Source organism: Epinephelus moara, chromosome 8 (assembly GCF_006386435.1).
Source record: "Epinephelus moara isolate mb chromosome 8, YSFRI_EMoa_1.0, whole genome shotgun sequence".
Taxonomy (NCBI): domain Eukaryota; kingdom Metazoa; phylum Chordata; class Actinopteri; order Perciformes; family Serranidae; genus Epinephelus; species Epinephelus moara.
The window spans coordinates 29,746,025-29,763,948 of record NC_065513.1 but is presented as its reverse complement, the minus strand read 5'-3'; the positions used below and the strand labels follow the sequence as shown (position 1 = coordinate 29,763,948).

Below are 17,924 nucleotides of genomic sequence, written 5' to 3'. Positions count from 1 at the left end.
TCCTTTTTCTTTTTATCTCTTTACTCTTTGTGTGTTTTTATTGTGATAAATTTCCAACCACATGAACATTTCTGCTTCACAGAGATATCATGCAGTGGAATGTATCTGCAAAGGAGAGAATAAATTATGGGGTAGCATGTTATGAAAGGCCTTGCATTGCATCAGTGTTCTCTGCCATGTTTTAATAAAGCGCTGTTTATAGTATGATGAGTGCAAACCTGGGTGACACCCTAAGGCCTAGATCAGACTGAGCATGTTTTAACAGCTTGAGGTCTTTCTAATGTTTTGTAATTAGGTCTGATGATTGGTAGCAGATTGTGTCCAGATTTCCTTGTATCCAATCCCCAAGTGCCCTCCGCCTGTATATATATTATGCAGATTTATGGTACAGATCTGGGTCTCTATAGCAGGTAAGGTAAGGGCAGTTGATTCAGTGTTTGCCTAGCACCAATAAAAAGAAGATGCAGCAAGATGCAAGAGTGGTCTGTCTGATGGGGGCCTAACCCTTTCACTGCCTATCCAGTAATATTTGCCAGTAAATCAAGATTCGTGAAGGTGGTTGTTGAACACCAAAATTTCCTCTTCCCCTCCTCAGCTCACAGACCTCGCTCCCCCCGACAGAACAGTATGGGTGGAGCCTCCTCTGGCTCTTCCTCCCTCCCAGCACCCCAGACAGGAGCAGCTCCTGTGGATACTGTTGCCACAGCAACATCAGCTTCCTCTCCTACTGCTGCTAGCCCCTCCCCCAACATGGTCGCCTCTTCTGCAGGAGACGGTAGGGTTAAAGTTAACCGTCATTTCACTGTGATTGATTGAGGGAATGAGGAATTCTAAGTTTAATATGAAATAGTAATGTCTGTGTACTTGGATTTTATGTCCTATCAGAGGAACTTTTTTTTACAAATCCTTGCTTTGCTTTTATGCTGGGAGTCACCAGACTATTTTTCTGTTATAGCAAAAGAGTGTCGTGTCCAGGAGACAAGACAGACATCCCCCACGGCAAACAAGGAGAACATCAAGCCCTTGGACAGCTCACCTAGTATCACCAGACCAGTCTGTAAAGGTACAGTATACACTGGCAACAGTATTTGCTGAATCCGTGTGGTAATGACTAGCACACTAATCATGGATCTCTCTCTTCACTCACCTCACAGGACCCCCTTCTATGGCACCAGACCACAGAAAACAAATAGATAATTTAAAGAAATTTAGTGTCGATTTTAGGGTAAGTATCTCTTCCATTTGTACGGTTAAGAAAATCTGACACAACTAGCCTGATGTTTTTGAGGCCTCCCCTAACTTTTATTTTCATCTTCCAGTTGCAGTCTAGTTCAAACCCAGACCCTGCCTTTGACCAGATGATGACCAAGCCTCCCAGAGACACAGCAGACAAGCCGAAAGACCTTCCCCTGGACAAAGCCTCCACAGTGGGGCGGGAGGGCGCTGAAGATGGCGTTGTAGTGATATCTGCTGGCACCCCCGGTGGTGCCCCTGCTTCATCGACCACCTCCACCACGAACACCAGTAAGCCTGGGAGCCCCGCTGCACTGTCCCCGTCTCCCTCAGCCCCCGACCAGAAGAGGGCAGGGCTGGATGTGACATCACAGGGAGTTCAGACGACAGCAACGTCCTCGTTCAGCGGACCCAAGCATGAAGAGAAGGAGGAGAAAAAGGAGGCAGTACAAGAGTGAGTGGAAGAGACAGTATGATTGAGAGGGGAGACTGTACACGTTTTAAAAATCTGGAATTATTACTGATATATTTTATTCCATTTCAGTCAAAAACACAACAGTGTGCTACACTGTTGCACTGGGTTACATGTTTTTCACCATGAATGTGGGCACTGTAGTTTATTAAAGTCCCAGTGAAATGGAAGTTAGAGCGTCTTTAGCCTCAGCACTGTGACGTAGTTCACAGTCAAACGGAATATTTGAGCAGTGTACAGTTACAAGAGGGATGAAATCAAATCCTTTGCATTTGATTGGATCACTAAAAAGACACGTGTACAACAGTCCACTGCTGAGTGGACTGTTGGCCTCACACACACCGCCCTCACTTTGGACATGTTCAGTCTGAAAATGGTGTTTGCTACGGTTTCTGTGTGAAATGGTGTGTCAGTGGGCTTTGACGCATGTTTTCTCATGTGTGGTTGGTGTGTCAGAGGTGTTACCAAATAAACAGGGACGTGTAAATAAACCCGTGTTAAAAGGCGGTGTGCTTGTGCATCACAACCGGGTGTTAAACACACCACCATTTCTGTTAAAATAAACTATTTGCTACATTTTGTCAGGGCTGGACGCCTCCCTGCTGTTAGATCAGGAGGAGGACGAGGGAGAGATGAATGAATCAGACCTTCGCCACATTGATTTAGAGATTAAAACAAAGGTTTGGCTCACAGATATCCAAACACACATCTCTTCCTATCTCTCGCCATATTGCTCTGTTTGCTACAATGACCCACAGATGGTGAAGTGTAGTATTATATGACCGGTGTGGCTTGCTCGAAACCCAAAGTCTTGTTTGATTGGAGGAGAAAAGACAGAAATTGTGATGTAAAAATTCTTTGATACAGATTTTTTTTTACATCTATTTGCCATATACTGAGATGAATGATCACTCAAACACAGAGATACTAAATTAAAATGGGTCAATGTATTTTTCCTTTTACTTTTTAAATCCCACATACACCACTGTCCTGCTGCTCAAAATACTCACTAGTGCATCAAATGTGTATCTGTCCACTGCTTAAAAATCGTCCCCAACAAATGCACCATTTACTCCTCTTTTGCTTAAAACTACAGTGCCGGGCTGTTTTTAGAAACTGAGTCTTTAAAGAAACACATAATAAATATTCCAGACTGATCCTTTAAATGTTAATTTCTTCACTGTTTGTTTTCCTCTTGCAGTCAAGTGAGAAAATCAACTCTAAACCCAAATGCCAATGAGTTCAAACCCAGGTTCAATACGCAGGTCAGTATGCTCTGCTGCTGCCAGACTACACACTTTAAATACCACAAACTGAGACTGTTGGTAAACTCATCTTCTCTCTCTGTTTATATGCTCTGTCATCAGCCCAAACCAGCTAACACCCCAACGCCTCCCCGGCCTCAGGGCCAGCCTAGCCCCTCCATCGTGGTCCAGCAGCCCCCGACTGTCTACGGCCAGACAGTCTGCTTCCCCCAGATGTACCCGCTCACACCAGTCAGCCCCGGAGTGCAGGTGAGACACACACCTGCATGCTGAAATGTGCACAAGACAGATGTGTTTGTTTCTTTTCAGAGCAGATCACCCTGAGCGTCACATTGAATCAGTATGAAATGCAAAGTTCACTGAAACTAACAACCATCATCATGAGGTCTCCCAACATGTCTGCTTATGTTTGTCCTCTTTTTCTTTTCCTTTTCTGGCTTTGATTAATGTCTAACACATGCTATCGTTATTTTCCCCCTCTTTCTTTCTTTAGTTAAGTTTTAATAGGCTACCTTTCACATTTTTGTGTAATTTTGTTCTTTGTACACCTTAATATACAGAACTTGTGCATCCATCATCATCACTTTTCTTTTCCCTGTCATCTTCCAACTGGTCTGAATTTTATTTGCTGAAAAATGTTTAGGTAAATATTTGGGATAACAAACTTAGAAATGTTTAAAGAAAGGAGGAAATATATGACATTTGTGTACAATATGATGTCAAAAGAATATTTTTAAGCACTCAAAGCACTTAGCAGGTTTTTAGCATATATGTGGTGAAAGCTTTTACATTTGTAGTTGTAAATCTCTCTATTTTTTCCTGTGTTGCTTTAAGAAAAACTTGGTGATCCAACATCAGACACGTGTAAGCCATAAAATACTTGGGTGAACAACTAAAGAGTGGTTCTTTTTTCCTTTTCTCCCCCTCCTCCTCTGTCTCTCGCTCCATTAGAAAAGCATAATATGGAAGGTTTGTGAATTTTTTAAATCCTTTTGTTTTTTTTTTGTTTTGTTTTTTAAAAGCCCAACCAGTACTGAGATGTTTTGCTTGCTTGTTGAATTAATGCCATCAGATGTTGGTTTGCCAACTTCTTATTGCAATTCATTTTAAACTGTCATCACAGATGGACTTATAACTTCATCTTATTTCTATTGGCTTCATCGGTTTACCAAACAAATGGCTGTAAGCTAATAGGAGTTGGTTCCTCTTTGTTTTTGCTGCAGTACTGTTTGTAATAGAATTGCATGGTGTATAATGTTAAAGAGTTAAGGAATGGAAGATGACAACAGTGTTTGGGTCGTAGTTTTAAAACACCTTTTTTCTGGCCAATGATAGACAGGTATAGAAAATGCATGTGGCCCCAGGTAAGAGATAATTCCCACAATCTCACATGCGCATATGTGTTTTTCAAATGTGTTTGTATGTGTAAAAGCTGAATAATTGGGGTCCAGCCCCACAGCTGGGTTGTAAGATTATTCCCACACAAGTTTGCAAAAGTTCACCTGTTTTGAGTTGAGGGCTAGTTTTCATTCTTTTAGAAATGCTGCTGAAGTTTGAGTATAAACTTGTTTTCTTCATCTGCCTCCTCACTCCAGTCTCCAGCTATGTACCAGGTTCAGATGCCTCATATGACAGTCAGCCAGTCTAAACCCTACAGACAAGGTAAAGGTGAGAATAACCACTGCTTTCTCTCATGTTCCTTCCACCTGTTTCTCTCTCCATCTCACTTTCTCTCTAAGGCTTAAGCTGGTTGTAAAAATTACAATATTGGCCCCAATATTAGACTTTTTTGGGAGGATATTATGTTTCAAATCATATTAAATTATAGGATCTTTGCACGTTCACAACAGCCGATTTTCTCTTTTGAATTGAGCAAATACCGATCCTTACGTTGCATTAAAGCTGCAGTTGGTAACTTTTATAAAAATAACTGTAATGTCATATTTGCTGAAACTGTTACTATATGCACACAGCTATACATGAGACAGATAATCTGTGAAATAAATTATGTTCTTCCTCCTTGTAGTGCTTCTAATGGCTGAAGGAAAACAAATAATTAGAGCCGAGGAGTCTCTAACACAGCTGTCAGCCACGTCAGTCACTGCTCATGACCTGCGGTCAGACTCAGCAGCACTGATCAAATTTGAATCAAGATTCTGTTACTGCATTGTCTATTTCTCTCCTCAGGTTTGTCACAAACATATTTCAGTGTACTGTTAAGCTGTCATGCTGCCGTGTTTGAAAAAGTTGAGCCAAATTGAAGCACCATCCACCCACGAGAGCAGACCCTCTCATTTTACAGTTAAACAGGACACTGAAACAGAATCTTGATTCATATTTGATCAGCGCTGCCTAGTTTGACAGGTTGACTGCAGTTCAAGAGCCGTGACTGACATGATTGACAGCTGCATTATAGACTCCTCGGCTCTGATTGGTTATTTTTCCTGAGCCACGCTTGATTCTAGCAAATGCTGTTAGGGGCACTACAAGGAGGCGGACAGCATGATTTTGTTTTATTTTATAACAGTTACCAAGTGAGGCCTTGACGAAGAGTTACATTCTAGTTATTATTTGTAGCCGGACTGTTGTTAGGGTAGTGAGTTTCTTCACGTCTGTTTTGTGTTTCGTTTTAGAGTTATACGGCCCTAGAAGTGTTCAGGAACATCATTTTTTTAATCTAGCGAACGACCTGATGGCTTGATCAACACGTCTTCTCGCCATATTAAAAAAAACCATATTCCTGATGAGTGAAAACAAGTAGAAAGCATCTCCTGATGTATTTACTGCAGAAGCAGAATTGTCTGTGAAGCAGTCAGGAATTACCATTAACTGACTCATAATGATGAGCTGAAAACTGCTGACTGCCTGAGGAAATTATTCCAGCCATTTTCTTGAGCCTGACTGCTTGATTGGTTGATTATTTGAAAAACTTATTTATCCCAGAGGGAAATTGATTTGCAGAGTGCGCACAGCATTGAACATCCACAATAAAAACATATACAGTGCGTGTCATAAAACACAGGCGTGAGAAAGAAATACTGCACCAACAGTGGACCGACCTGCAGTGCGCACACAAGTACAAGAATTTGATACAAAAAGTTTAAGTAACTGATGTTAATGTAAGTGCAAACACTGTTAAATTAAATAAAGAAATGGTTGCATTTAGATTGGATGAGCTACGTGAATGTGGGATTTATTACATGGATCAATTAAAGAGAAAAAGCCTCAGTTTTCTGAACTGCTAGTGTCTCAGGAAACTTTCCCATCAGGACTCATCTGTTCAAGTGTTACTGGACTTCGGAAGGTTTTTCCAAAGATGGATTAGGAAAAAAAGGGGCCTATCCTATAACCAGTTGTCTTATATTGAGGCCAGTGCTGTAAATAATTTGCCTCAAAACCAGCAGTACCTTTTCTCACGCCTCCATTTACTGTTTTTGTCCGATTCATTTATGTTAACAAAACTTCTTCCCCATGAAATTTCTATACATGACTCTCCAGTACCCAACATGCCCCAGCAGAGGTCAGACCAGCACCACCCGCAAGGCACGCCTACCATGATGCACCCAGCGACGGCAGCAGGACCCCCTATTGTAGCACCGAGCCCCGCCTACTCTGCCCAGTACTTCACCTGCAGCCCGCAGCAGTTCACCAGTCAGCCACTGGTCCAGCAGATGACACATTACCAATCACAGGTACGACTGCATCAGAACAACACAACCTTCAGCAGCTTACTCAGCCGTGCTTGGCCCAGGTGGGTCTGCTGTTAAGAACCACATGTAACCATTACAGTTATTCTGGTACCGTCAGTTAGCGCTGGCGGTCTTTGTCTCTCCCAGCTGTTCACCAGTCAGCCATTTGTCTGACAGATGCTTGCAACCCAGCAGCTTGACAGGATGCCAGTGTTTCATTGCGCCTGATTTGTGGAGTGTTGTTACCTTTTTGAAAGCAAGTTGTGACAGAACAAGTGCAGGAACAAAGAGACAGTGAGGAGGTTGGCTTCAGGGTGTTTAAGGGGAAATATAATGACCACATATTAATAAGGGATGGGAATTTAATTTAGTTTTGTTGCCGGTAACATTAATGAAAGTGACTATACAATTAAGTGAAAAAAGGATGAGGTAATTAAAGAGGACGAGTGAAAGAGATTAAAATCAAGCTGAAAACAACTTAATGAGGTATTAATATCACTAGTTTGAGAAATGTATGCATGTTCATTTTTATTAAGCAAAAGAAGTCAAACTCCTTAAATGTTATGTATGGTTTTTAACACAAACAGCCACACAGGAACTTTGCTTTCATAAAATACTGTCTAAAATTGGTTAAATTTTAATTATATTTAGGAAATATCTGATCAAAATAGGTGCCCGATGCCAGTTTTTGGTGCTTTAATGTTTTGAATATTTGATGCCTGATGCTATGATATAGTCTGTACCACTGAGGTTAGGTACCCAGTAGGGATGTTGATAATTAACTAACCAACAGTAAGAATCTTGACCAATTAATACTCAGTTAGACAGTTAAAAATATATATTAAATATAATATACTCCTCCTGAGAGACGACTAAACACAGAGGAGGTGTGTCAGAGGTGTTGAGGTGCTGAGCGAAGCAATACGCTAATATTTACCCACTTTAAAATGTTAAAAAACAAAAAAAGGAAAAGTCATGCTAAGCCCAAACCTTGTGCACACACACTCAAACAAACAGTCAGTTAACGTTTACTGATGGTTAAACGAAGGTCAGCTGTCCGTCACATTAAACATTCTAATTAGCATCCCTAGTATCCAGCCACAGGCAAGGACGAAACTTCATGTAAAGACTTGTGTTACACACACGTTGGCTCTAATGCTGATGTTGTCAGTCTTCTGTCTGTCCTTGTGTGTCCTCCAGGCGCAGCATGTGTTCAGTCCGGTAATGCAGGGCAGTGCCAGGATGATGGCGCCTCCCACGCACGGCCAACCCACCCTCGTTTCTTCCTCAACTACACAGTACCCAGAGCAGACACACACCATGTATGGTACGTCAGCACACTGCTTTTGTATGTTCACATGCAGCGGAGCAGAATGTGCAGGCAGTGTTTTGTTTATTGTTTTAATACCTTTCATGTTTACTTACACGGACTGCTGTTTCACAGTGTCTCCAGGGCCAATGCCTCAGCAGTACCCCCACCCCAGCGCCACCTTGCACCCTCACCCACAGCACCCCCAGCCTTCTGCCACGCCTACAGGCCAAGGCCAGCAGGGTGGTCCCCCACAACATGGAGGTCCTCCTAACCACCCAGCTGCCAGCCCAGTCCAGCACCAACAGCACCAACAGGCAGCAGCAGGTGAGGTTTCCTGCCTTGCTTCAAATTGAGCACGACTGTGTAACATAGTATTGTGTTTCTGTAAGTGTGTATTTGTGTGTCGTAGCGGCAGCAGCAGCCCAGGCCCTCCACCTGGCCAACCAGGCCCCGCAGCAGCAGATGTATTCTGCCTTGGCCCCTACTCCCCCCTCCATGACCCCGGGGCCCAACCCTCAGTCTCCCCAGGCATCGTTCCCCTCTGCCCAGCAGACGGTCTATATCCACCCACAGCAGGTGCAGCACGGCTACAACCACAACCACATGGCACACGTGCAGCAGGTAGGTCACAACCTGCTATCAGCCTGCTGGACAACCACAGCGGCTCCAGCCAAGTATAATCAGATTGGCAGTGTTTCCTGTGGGGGATTTAACATGTGGGAGTGAGGTAACTCTGGGATCAGGTCCAGCAGGTGTTTAAGTTTGTGAATGGGTCATATTTGGGAGTCGATAGAGCTCTGAGTGCAGCGGATATGTTGGCAGTGTGACCAGGTTTAGATTAGGATGTGTGTCCTTTCTTTAGTTGTTGATATATGTGTTTTTAGCTGTAAGAGGAATACTGATGGAAAACAAGACAGTTCAACCTGTTAAATCCATTTTGAAACAGTAAAGTTACTGCTGAATTCTTGGGTGAACATGGAGGTTTGTCCCTTTTCTGTCTTAAAGAAGTTCACCATTATGGAAGACCTGTTTGGATTTGCTTTGTTAAGAGAGTTAGATGATAAAGTTTATTGGTCCCTGTGTCTGTGTGTTAAGTTTTGGGCTTGAGTCAGGACGTGATTAGCTTGGCTCACTTCTAAGTACTAACATGTTGTATCTTTGTTTGATCCATACGCTGACAGAAATATAAAGCCGACAGTACATGGTGTAACTATTTCTTGACAAACAGCCTTTTTGGCCACAATGCCAAATTTGTTGTGAATACAGACTTAAACCAAAAACCTGAGTGTGCCGACTGTATCTTGCAACCCATGCTACAGTCAGGGACTCTGCACAAAAACACTGGACAAACTGATAAACTAATATAAAAGTAGCTCCAGCACTTAACGCCTTTAAAAACCACATATTATGGGGTTTTTTTTACATTTCCGTTTGTGTTTGTATTAAACAAATGAGATACAACTTGTTAGTGAGTCAAGTTTAGGGTGCTTTCTCACGTGTGCTGTTTGGTGAATCAAACTCAAGTTCGTTTGCCCCCTACGTTTGGACCAAGACCTTCTGGAAGAGGTGGTCTTGGTCCGGTTACAAATGATCTCTGGTACAGTTCATTTGTTGTGTGAAAGCAAATGAACCGTACAGGATTTTATGATAGGAGATAAGTGATTTTAGCATGATTCAAAAGCTAAACTATTAATAAATAGATCATCTGCTGACAGTGAAATCTGTCCACAGTCTTATAAGTGATTTTTTTAAGGCCTGTAATCTATGCATATGTGTAACCATGGTAACATTTATAAACATCAGCAAGGGTATTTTCCCTCCCTGGTTACAAAGCTGTTAAAACTGCCATGACTGTATCTGACTCAGTGTACTTTGTCAGTTCATTAAGTTCATTTACAAGTGTGAGAGTGATACCACAGAAATAAGCCCTGAATCATCACTGTACTATTCGACTGCTTTTCATCCTGTTTCTCTGTTAGTCATTTCCATGATATGTGATCGATTTGCGGTCTTATAATAGCCTGTTAATAATGCTAAGAATCAGTTATTTCACCGTGAGCTCATTGTAACACCAAACAACATAAATATACACATCAGAAGCATTTAAGTGCTGCTAAACGTGTCAGTCACCACAATTTGATTTTCCCATGTGGGTCCTGATGATGCAGGATGGCAATCTGCAAGTTACCTGTCAGTCAGTATAACTTCATGTTTACCCCTCTTGGTTTGTTTGTAAAAGGTGAGTGTAAACAGAAGGCAGACCAGAACCAAAATGCAACAATGTATGATTTTTCTCCCTGGTCCGGACCAAATCATCCGAGCTACTGGTGTGAAAGCATGAGCATGTGGTAGGTGTATTTTTTAACCTTCAGGGAGAGCAAGGCTCGCTGCTCCCAAGCTAAGCTAGGTTAAGTGACTCCAGACTCTTGCTGCATGCTTGAAATGCACAAACATGAAACTAATATAGGTATTATCTCACTCTGCAAAAGAAAGGGAAAAAAGTGAATTCTTCAGAATGTTTTATCTATTCCTTTGTGCACTTGTTGGCAGAAAACATTTACGACCGTATATTTATGTCATTACCTGAAGCCAGAGAGCTTTTCAGCAGCGCATCTTTTTGTCCGTGGTTATAAATTATCCGAATACCTGCAAACTTGCTTTTATTGTATTTAATGGGCTGACAGAGTTTAAGATAAGTTTTACAGTCAGTTGGTTTAAACAGGGATTATTGATTATTTGTTTGCCAGAGGGGTGCTGTACTTCATGCTTTATTTCATCTGCCACAACCAGACATTGTCCCCCAGTCATCACCACAGAGTCTCCATTCATGCTGCTGCTGTCAGTAACACACAGGCAGGAGCTGTGAACATTGCGGCCTTGATGCTCGTCTGTTTCATTGACTTGTCTCTTGTCCTTCTGTTGGTCTCTCGCTGTCATTCTCACTTTCTGTCACACTTTTGCTCTCGCTGTTCCACTCACACACACTTTCTCTCACACACAGGCCCATATGCAGTCTGGTATAGTGCAGTCTCACCACCCGGCGCAGACCCACCCCACAATGATGTTAATGGCTACCCAGGGTCCTCCTGGGGGTCCGCAGCCTCCCATGCCCCAGACTGCCCTCAACCCCATACCCGTTTCCTCCACCACACATTTCTCCTACCTGGCACATCCACAAGGTATGTTTGTTTTCTTGACTTTCACACTCCTGCAAGGTGGAGTCAGGCAAATATACAGTATTTTTTCCCCTCTACAGTTAGAAGATCTGCATGATGAGCATGTCGTTGCACCTTCGCTAGCTGTTGTTTATACTCATGTATGTGCACACTTTGGCATATGAGTAATTAACCTTTTATGGGACAGGATGACTTAATGAATTAGAATATTTGTTTTTTACTAATGTAAAAGATTGTGAAAATCGAATTATGGTGAAAATCACCTATATTGTTCAGAAAGTTTGGGACAGAATCATCCCTATACAAATGCTGTAGCAGTAGCAGTGTTAATTGTGGGTCTTTTCATAACTGATGACACATGGGAAAAAAAACATGCTCACTGAAATCATGTCATTTTCTATCAATAAAAACATGCTGCCTTCACATGCACCTCGGATGGTCCCATTTCCCAATTTTGGAAGTCGCTTTTCAGACTTTAATGTGGCTGGATGACTTAGTAGATTAAAATATTTGTTTTTGACCAATGTCAATATTTATATCGTGAAAATCGAATTACAGTGGAAACCGCTTATATGGTAAAAAAGTTTAGGACAGAATCATCCCTACACAAATGCTGTTTGAATGATTCATTTATAGTCATTAACCGTATTGATCTAGTCTTTACATAACTGACAACATATGGGGAAAAAAAACATGCTCATTGAAATTCTGAGGGAAAAAAAGAGTCATTTTCTCTCAATAAAAAACATATGCTGCATTCACGTGCTCCTCGGATGGTCCCATTTCCCGATTTTGGAAGTCGTTCTCTAGACTTGAGTGTGCTAATGAGCTTTTAAGTCGTAATGTGGAAACAACATAGAAGCTACAAAGAACATATGTTGTATTGGTATGGTGAAACAGCTTGACGTTTTATATTACAAAGTGATTTTGTCCCAGACTCGTTGTTACACCAGGAGCCTACATTCCCTGAAACCGCTAAAGTATTTTCATTTACCTTTGTCATCAGGGGGAATGCTAATAAATAACTTTTCTAACTAATTTTGGTCACTCATGTAGACAGCCACTAAATGTGACAGCCTAATACCATATTACAAATTATGTCTTATCAAATCAATATGCAGTATGTGAATTAATAAAAAGTTTCTTAACATCAACCAACATTCATTCTGTCCACCATGTTTCTGCGTAATATGACATCAACTCGGTTTAATCCTGTGGTAAAATTTTCGCAAACTTTCCGAGTTGTTGTACCAACTTAAGGGGGCGTTCAGGTGCATTTTCCCAGTTGGGAACTCGTTTTTCCTTTTATTCCGACACCATGTAGTCTCCTCATAGCTTATGACAAACTGCCAAAACAAGCCAGCGGCGTGATGCAGCAGCAAACCTTATGTTCCTCAGGCTACTGTGTGTCGTCTGCTCACACAACGAGAAACAGTCATGGCTGCTAGTGATGGAGACAGAAAACATATGCATTAGGAAAGCACCTGTGGGTGAAGCAGCCCTCATTAAGTAGGTTGTTAATACTTGGTCATGTGATACCCATCATTGCCCTTATGTTAAAGTTTTTCTTTTTAATAGTGTGCACCATTTGAGGATGACATGTTTGCAATTCTGTTATTCTTGCATTCTTGAAATGAAATAAATATACAAATGTCAATTTTGGTCATCTGCATGAAAAACTGCTTACTGTGATCAGTTTGACCTGGGCAGATGTGATCACTGAGAGGTTTCCACTGTATTTCAATTTGGACACAGTTACTCAAATGTAATAAAGATAGACTGCTTCAATTAGTTAAATCGTGACAGTCCCTCTAACGAGAATATTTGTTGTCCATGCTGATCCGCCACAATTTATGAGTCTGTCGTGACTCCAGATGGCGAACTGGCTCTGACAGCAGATCTAACAATCACATCCACCACAGGAACAGACTGAAAAAAGGCTCATTTGTGCTGGAAGTATTTCTTGACAAGATATTATCTAGAGGTGAAGCTGTGGCAGAAAACCAATCAGTGGGTGGACTCTCCTCTTGCAGTCTGTCCCTACCCATAGTCCAAAGTTTGTATTTATAGTGTGAAATTCCCTCTTTGTTTGTCTAGACGGTGTTCAAGTAACAAAAAGAGAGAATTTTGTCCTAAAATGCATCAACTTTGCCTTACAGTATATTATCTTCAAACATAAACCTTTGCACAGAACAAGGACTGTAACAGATCTCTTAAAGACTAGTGGTAATTATAACAATAATGTTATTCATAAAGCACTTGTCTAGTGTAGAAGAAGCTTTGGTATTTTCAACCTGGACCCTATTTTCCCATGTTTTTGTTTCTAAGTGACTAATGGAGACTACTGTTTTTGATATTGGTTCAGTATTGACAGAGCCACAGCAGTGAAACAGGCTGCAATATAATCTTTAGGAGCAATTGTGCCCCGTCAATCTACGTCCAATAAAAGTTGTAAAAGCTTGTTTTTACCACCGACAGGCTCAGATTGTTATTTGTGTCTGACAACAACACGGAAAGGACCCTACAGAGATATGAAACGCTTTTTCTTACCTATTGCTGGTGTGTTTGTTATTGTGATCAAGTCTCACTCAAGGAGAAGTCTTGTTCTTATCTGAGGCGACTTGTTGCAGGAAAACCAACGGTGGAAACGTTAGTGAAAGTTGGAGAGAGGAATGCTGGGAAGAGTTTGTTGTGTTGGAGTACAGAAAGTGTCTCTTAGTGTTGTCTAAAAGATTTTCAGTGTCATGGCTGAATATTAAGCTGATCAAGAGACCGAAAAGGTCATTGCGATTTACTAACGAGACTTCTTGTTGGTCACAGTAACAAACAGACCAGATCAGGATAAGGTAGGGAAATATGTTTCATTTCTCTGTATCAATCAGTCAATCAATCAATCAGACTGTATTTATGTAGCACTTTTCATACAAACAATGCAACAAAAAGTGTTATACAATAAAAAAAGACCGTAATGGTAAAGACTAAAATCATAACAGCACTCATAAAAAACAGGAACTTAAGAGTCACACTTACGTGGAGAGACACCAGAGGCAGGATAAAAACAATTTTAGATCAGTCAATGAATAAGTAAAAAAATTAAGGTAAAAGAAAAAAAAAGAAAAAGTAATGAAACAGAAGAATATGCCAGCTAAAAAAACAACAACAGATAAATAAATAAATACACAATGATAGTTAATACAAAAAAGAATAATAGTAATTAAAAAAAAAAGAATAAAAAGCCAGACTAAAAAGGTAGGTCTTCAGTTTGCTTTTAAAAGCGTCAACACTCTGCAGCCCTCTGGTCTTTGTTCTAACTTTGGGGATGATTAAAAGGCAAGTACTAGAAGACCTGGAGGTTCTGGAGGGTTCATATGATGGGGTCCTTTCTGTAGTGTTGTCAGACACTTCTGTTATCAAACTGATCCGGTCAGTGGCAGAAACAAGCACTTTTATTGGACGTAAATTTACAATTCACAATTGCTCGCAGGGATCACATTGCAGCCTGTTTCGCCGCAGCGACCCTTTCAATACTGCACCAGTTTCAAAGTTTGTCGTCTTCATCAGTCACTTAGACACATTAACATGAGAAAAAAGGGTCCAGGTCCAAAGTACTGACATTTCTCCTTAAGCTCAATGTGCTTTCCAGATTAAAAAACTTACCGAAAAATACACCAATGGCATAAATAGAGGAAAAAGAACCCATACATAAACAAATGGAGGTGCAAGTGCAAAATAAAGAAATATATATAACGGAATTAAATGTGGATAAAAGAAATAAGCTCATATGAAGCAGTGGAAATTTAAGTAAATGAAAAAAAAAATACATAAATAAGATGCAGAAATAAGAGATGATTACAAGGTATGATCAGGAGGAATGATTACAGTAAAAAAAAAAGAGAACCTGTCCCTTAAAGTGAATGGCCCCAATACTTAATTTGAGAGCTAACCCTTTACTGTGATTGTAGACATTTTCTAAATCCATGAACTTTACATTTCCCCCATTTTGTCCTGTCTCTGCAGTGCAACCTCATCATCAGCAGCAGCTGTAGATAGAGGGCGCCAGCGAGCCGAGGGACCCGCTCTGCGTCGCGCTTCTCAACCAGAGCCTTCATAACCAGGCGATGAAGAGAATGAGAGCCCTCCCTCTCCTCTCTTTCCTCATCCTCACCAGACATGCTTCACATCAGCTTTTCTCTTCCCTCCCTCCTTCCCTCCTCTCCTCCCTTCCTTTCTCCCTCCCAGACTAGGCAATAAGAGAATGTTAACAGGTTGATGCAGTGACATGTTTTAACGAGCTAGAGAGTTTTAACAGGCAAGACTGCTCCTATCCAGCCCCTGTTCACACACACACACACACACACACACACACACACACACACACACACACATCTGCAAACACACGCAAACACACGGACACACACACAAACAAAGCACCCACACACACTTTCAGGGGTCCCAAATTGCAACTTGAGTCAGCTTGCCAAGTGAAAGAGAGAATGAGAGAAACTAATCAGTGAGAGTGAAGAAGAAAATTCAACTGGAACTTGTATTTTGTCTGCACCTTGTTCTGAAGAAAAAAAAAATCTTCCAACTGTTAGACAGTATTAATCTTACTGTTTATTGCTGCTGCTATGTGCTGCGTTTGTTTCCAGACTACATGACAGGTTTCTAACCAAACTAAAAACGAAACATGACAAGAAGCTTCCTGTGAAATAAACATGTTTTTGGCAGCCAAGAGGACAGGAGAAACATTATTTATGAAATTATAATGGCTGAGGTGATCAGATCCCACTTCTCACCTGACCCTTATGTAACTTTTAAGTTAAAACTTTTACTTTGTAGATAATATAAATAATTTAAAAAATGAGCAAAAAAATTTAAAAACAATAAAAAAGTTTTAAAAACTGAACGGCTTACTGTGGTTATATTTTGGCTTTATCAACTGTTCTTCGTGACCATAAACATGTGCACTGGTGTTAATTGTCCTGCTGCTTAACACATCCTACAGCTGTCGCCATCTTGTTTTTTTGGAGCCAGAAGCGACCATATTTGGAGCCAAGGACGAGCGAGGGGTGGATCTGACTCAGTGCTCTGCTACACCTTGCAGACAGCCTGTCACTCAAGCAGCCCCACCTTTTTAAAAAAAAAAAAAAAAAAAGCATAACTTCGGGCCTTAATAAGATGTAAATGGGTGAGTTGTATAAAAATTGAAAAATGCTTTAGAGACCCAAACCATTTTTTGTCCCAGGCTGTAAACACGTTTATTTCTGCCGTAAAGTTGGGCATTTTAACATGGAGGTCTATGGGGATTGACTGTTTTTGAGCCAGCCCCAAGTGGCCATTAGAGGAACTGCGGTTTTTGACACTTAAGCATTGGCTCCACTTTTCAGCCTCGGAGGTTGCCGCTTGATCCAAACCTTTCCTGGTCATGATTCTACATCAGCTTATGTCCTTCCGGAGAGCATAACTGAGGCTTTATTTATTTAGGAAGTCTCAACATTTCTTTTACCAGAGAATAAGGCCATGTCCACACAGAGATGAGATTAGGTGTATCCACAAAGGTTTTTTATCGTATAGACCTTTAGTAAACACAGAACCCAAATACGCCAACTTTTGAAAACCAGGTCCCAGAGTGAAAAAATCTTAAGATAACCACCTTCGCGTTTCCATATTTACAACACAGTACGGCTCTTTTCTGAAGCGATGATGCCATAACCCCACCTCTCCCTTAACCCGCATGTGCTAGGCGTAAAGGTGCCACAACAACAATGGCTGACTGCAGTGTTGTAGTTTTGAAATCAAGCGTGACCCTAAGTAGCAGCTCTACCTCGTTGTCAGTCCATAACAAAGCGGGCTCCTCTGGCATTTGTATTTTCCGCCATTTTCTCCTTCGTGTTTGTTTACATCACACGAGTTTTATGTGCATGCTCCATTTCTTATTTTCTGTTTTTGGTGTACTTTGTGGCAGCGTTGCAGCGCCACTTACAGGTCTTGTATTTATACTACAGCATTTTCAGTGGCTTCATGTTTACGTACACATCTTGAGAGATTCCGTGTTTATGGAAAACTTTTAAAAAACAAAATCGGTTCTGTCCGTGTGGATATGGTCTAAATTGCATGTAGAGAGTTTCATCACACTAATGCAAAGTGGGCTAACTTTAATTGATCTTGCAGTTCATCACAGTAGAGAGGTGTGTGCTTGATTTACTTCTGTTTAAATTGTGTGTGTGTTAAAAACTACAGTGCCCAGCTGTTTTAAAAAAAAATGTTTTTAAAAACAATCAAAACTGTAAATTTGTGACTTGCTTTTAAGTATTTGCTATATGTAAATAGATGCACACTTCCTTTTGATATGGTTGGCCAGTGTAGTTTGGTAGAAAGAAAATAGTTCCTACATGAAACTGCTCACAACAAGGTCTGTGGATTATCTTTAGTAACCAGCTCATGATTCCTGGAAAGAGGCATTGTTGTTAAGTTTTTTAAATGTATTTCTATATGCTTTGAGCACCACAAGCCAAGAGGCATCTAGTTTCATTTAATTCAAGAGAGGGCATACATCTCTGTCTGGTAACACTCAGCAACTCCTACCAAGACAATCTAGACTGATAAACAGGGCTATAGGTAAGAGCAAACATATATGCATATTTGATTTTGGGGTGAACTGCCCTTAAAAGTGGCACCGTTTATCTGTAATCTCTCTTGCTCAGCAGGTATTTGGAGAATGAGGCGACACAGACTTCAGTGAGAGTGCAAACAAAAATCACAAGCAGATCACGTGAG

The 17,924-nt window shown here is 41.0% G+C and overlaps 1 protein-coding gene across 8 annotated transcripts in view; it reads left to right on the top strand.

Moving 5' to 3' along the window:
- Positions 1 to 16,587, top strand: part of atxn2 (ataxin 2) — a 30,567-nt gene extending 13,980 nt beyond the window's left edge. For 2 of the 8 annotated variants that reach the window (XM_050050617.1, XM_050050621.1), the window contains exons 12-25: positions 596 to 775; positions 956 to 1,063; positions 1,155 to 1,225; positions 1,320 to 1,687; positions 2,907 to 2,970; positions 3,073 to 3,219; positions 3,922 to 3,939; positions 4,566 to 4,638; positions 6,469 to 6,662; positions 7,860 to 7,986; positions 8,104 to 8,295; positions 8,381 to 8,592; positions 10,973 to 11,150; positions 15,165 to 16,585. In XM_050050617.1, the coding sequence (XP_049906574.1) occupies positions 596 to 775; positions 956 to 1,063; positions 1,155 to 1,225; positions 1,320 to 1,687; positions 2,907 to 2,970; positions 3,073 to 3,219; positions 3,922 to 3,939; positions 4,566 to 4,638; positions 6,469 to 6,662; positions 7,860 to 7,986; positions 8,104 to 8,295; positions 8,381 to 8,592; positions 10,973 to 11,150; positions 15,165 to 15,193 (1,961 nt within the window). In that variant the 3' untranslated portion in view covers positions 15,194 to 16,585. Of the gene's footprint in view, positions 1 to 595; positions 776 to 955; positions 1,064 to 1,154; positions 1,226 to 1,319; positions 1,688 to 2,906; positions 2,971 to 3,072; positions 3,220 to 3,921; positions 3,940 to 4,565; positions 4,639 to 6,468; positions 6,663 to 7,859; positions 7,987 to 8,103; positions 8,296 to 8,380; positions 8,593 to 10,972; positions 11,151 to 15,164 lie in introns of all 8 variants that reach the window. The other 6 variants (XM_050050615.1, XM_050050614.1, XM_050050622.1 and 3 more) reach the window with 6 other exon arrangements.
- Positions 16,588 to 17,924: the final 1,337 nt, after the last annotated feature.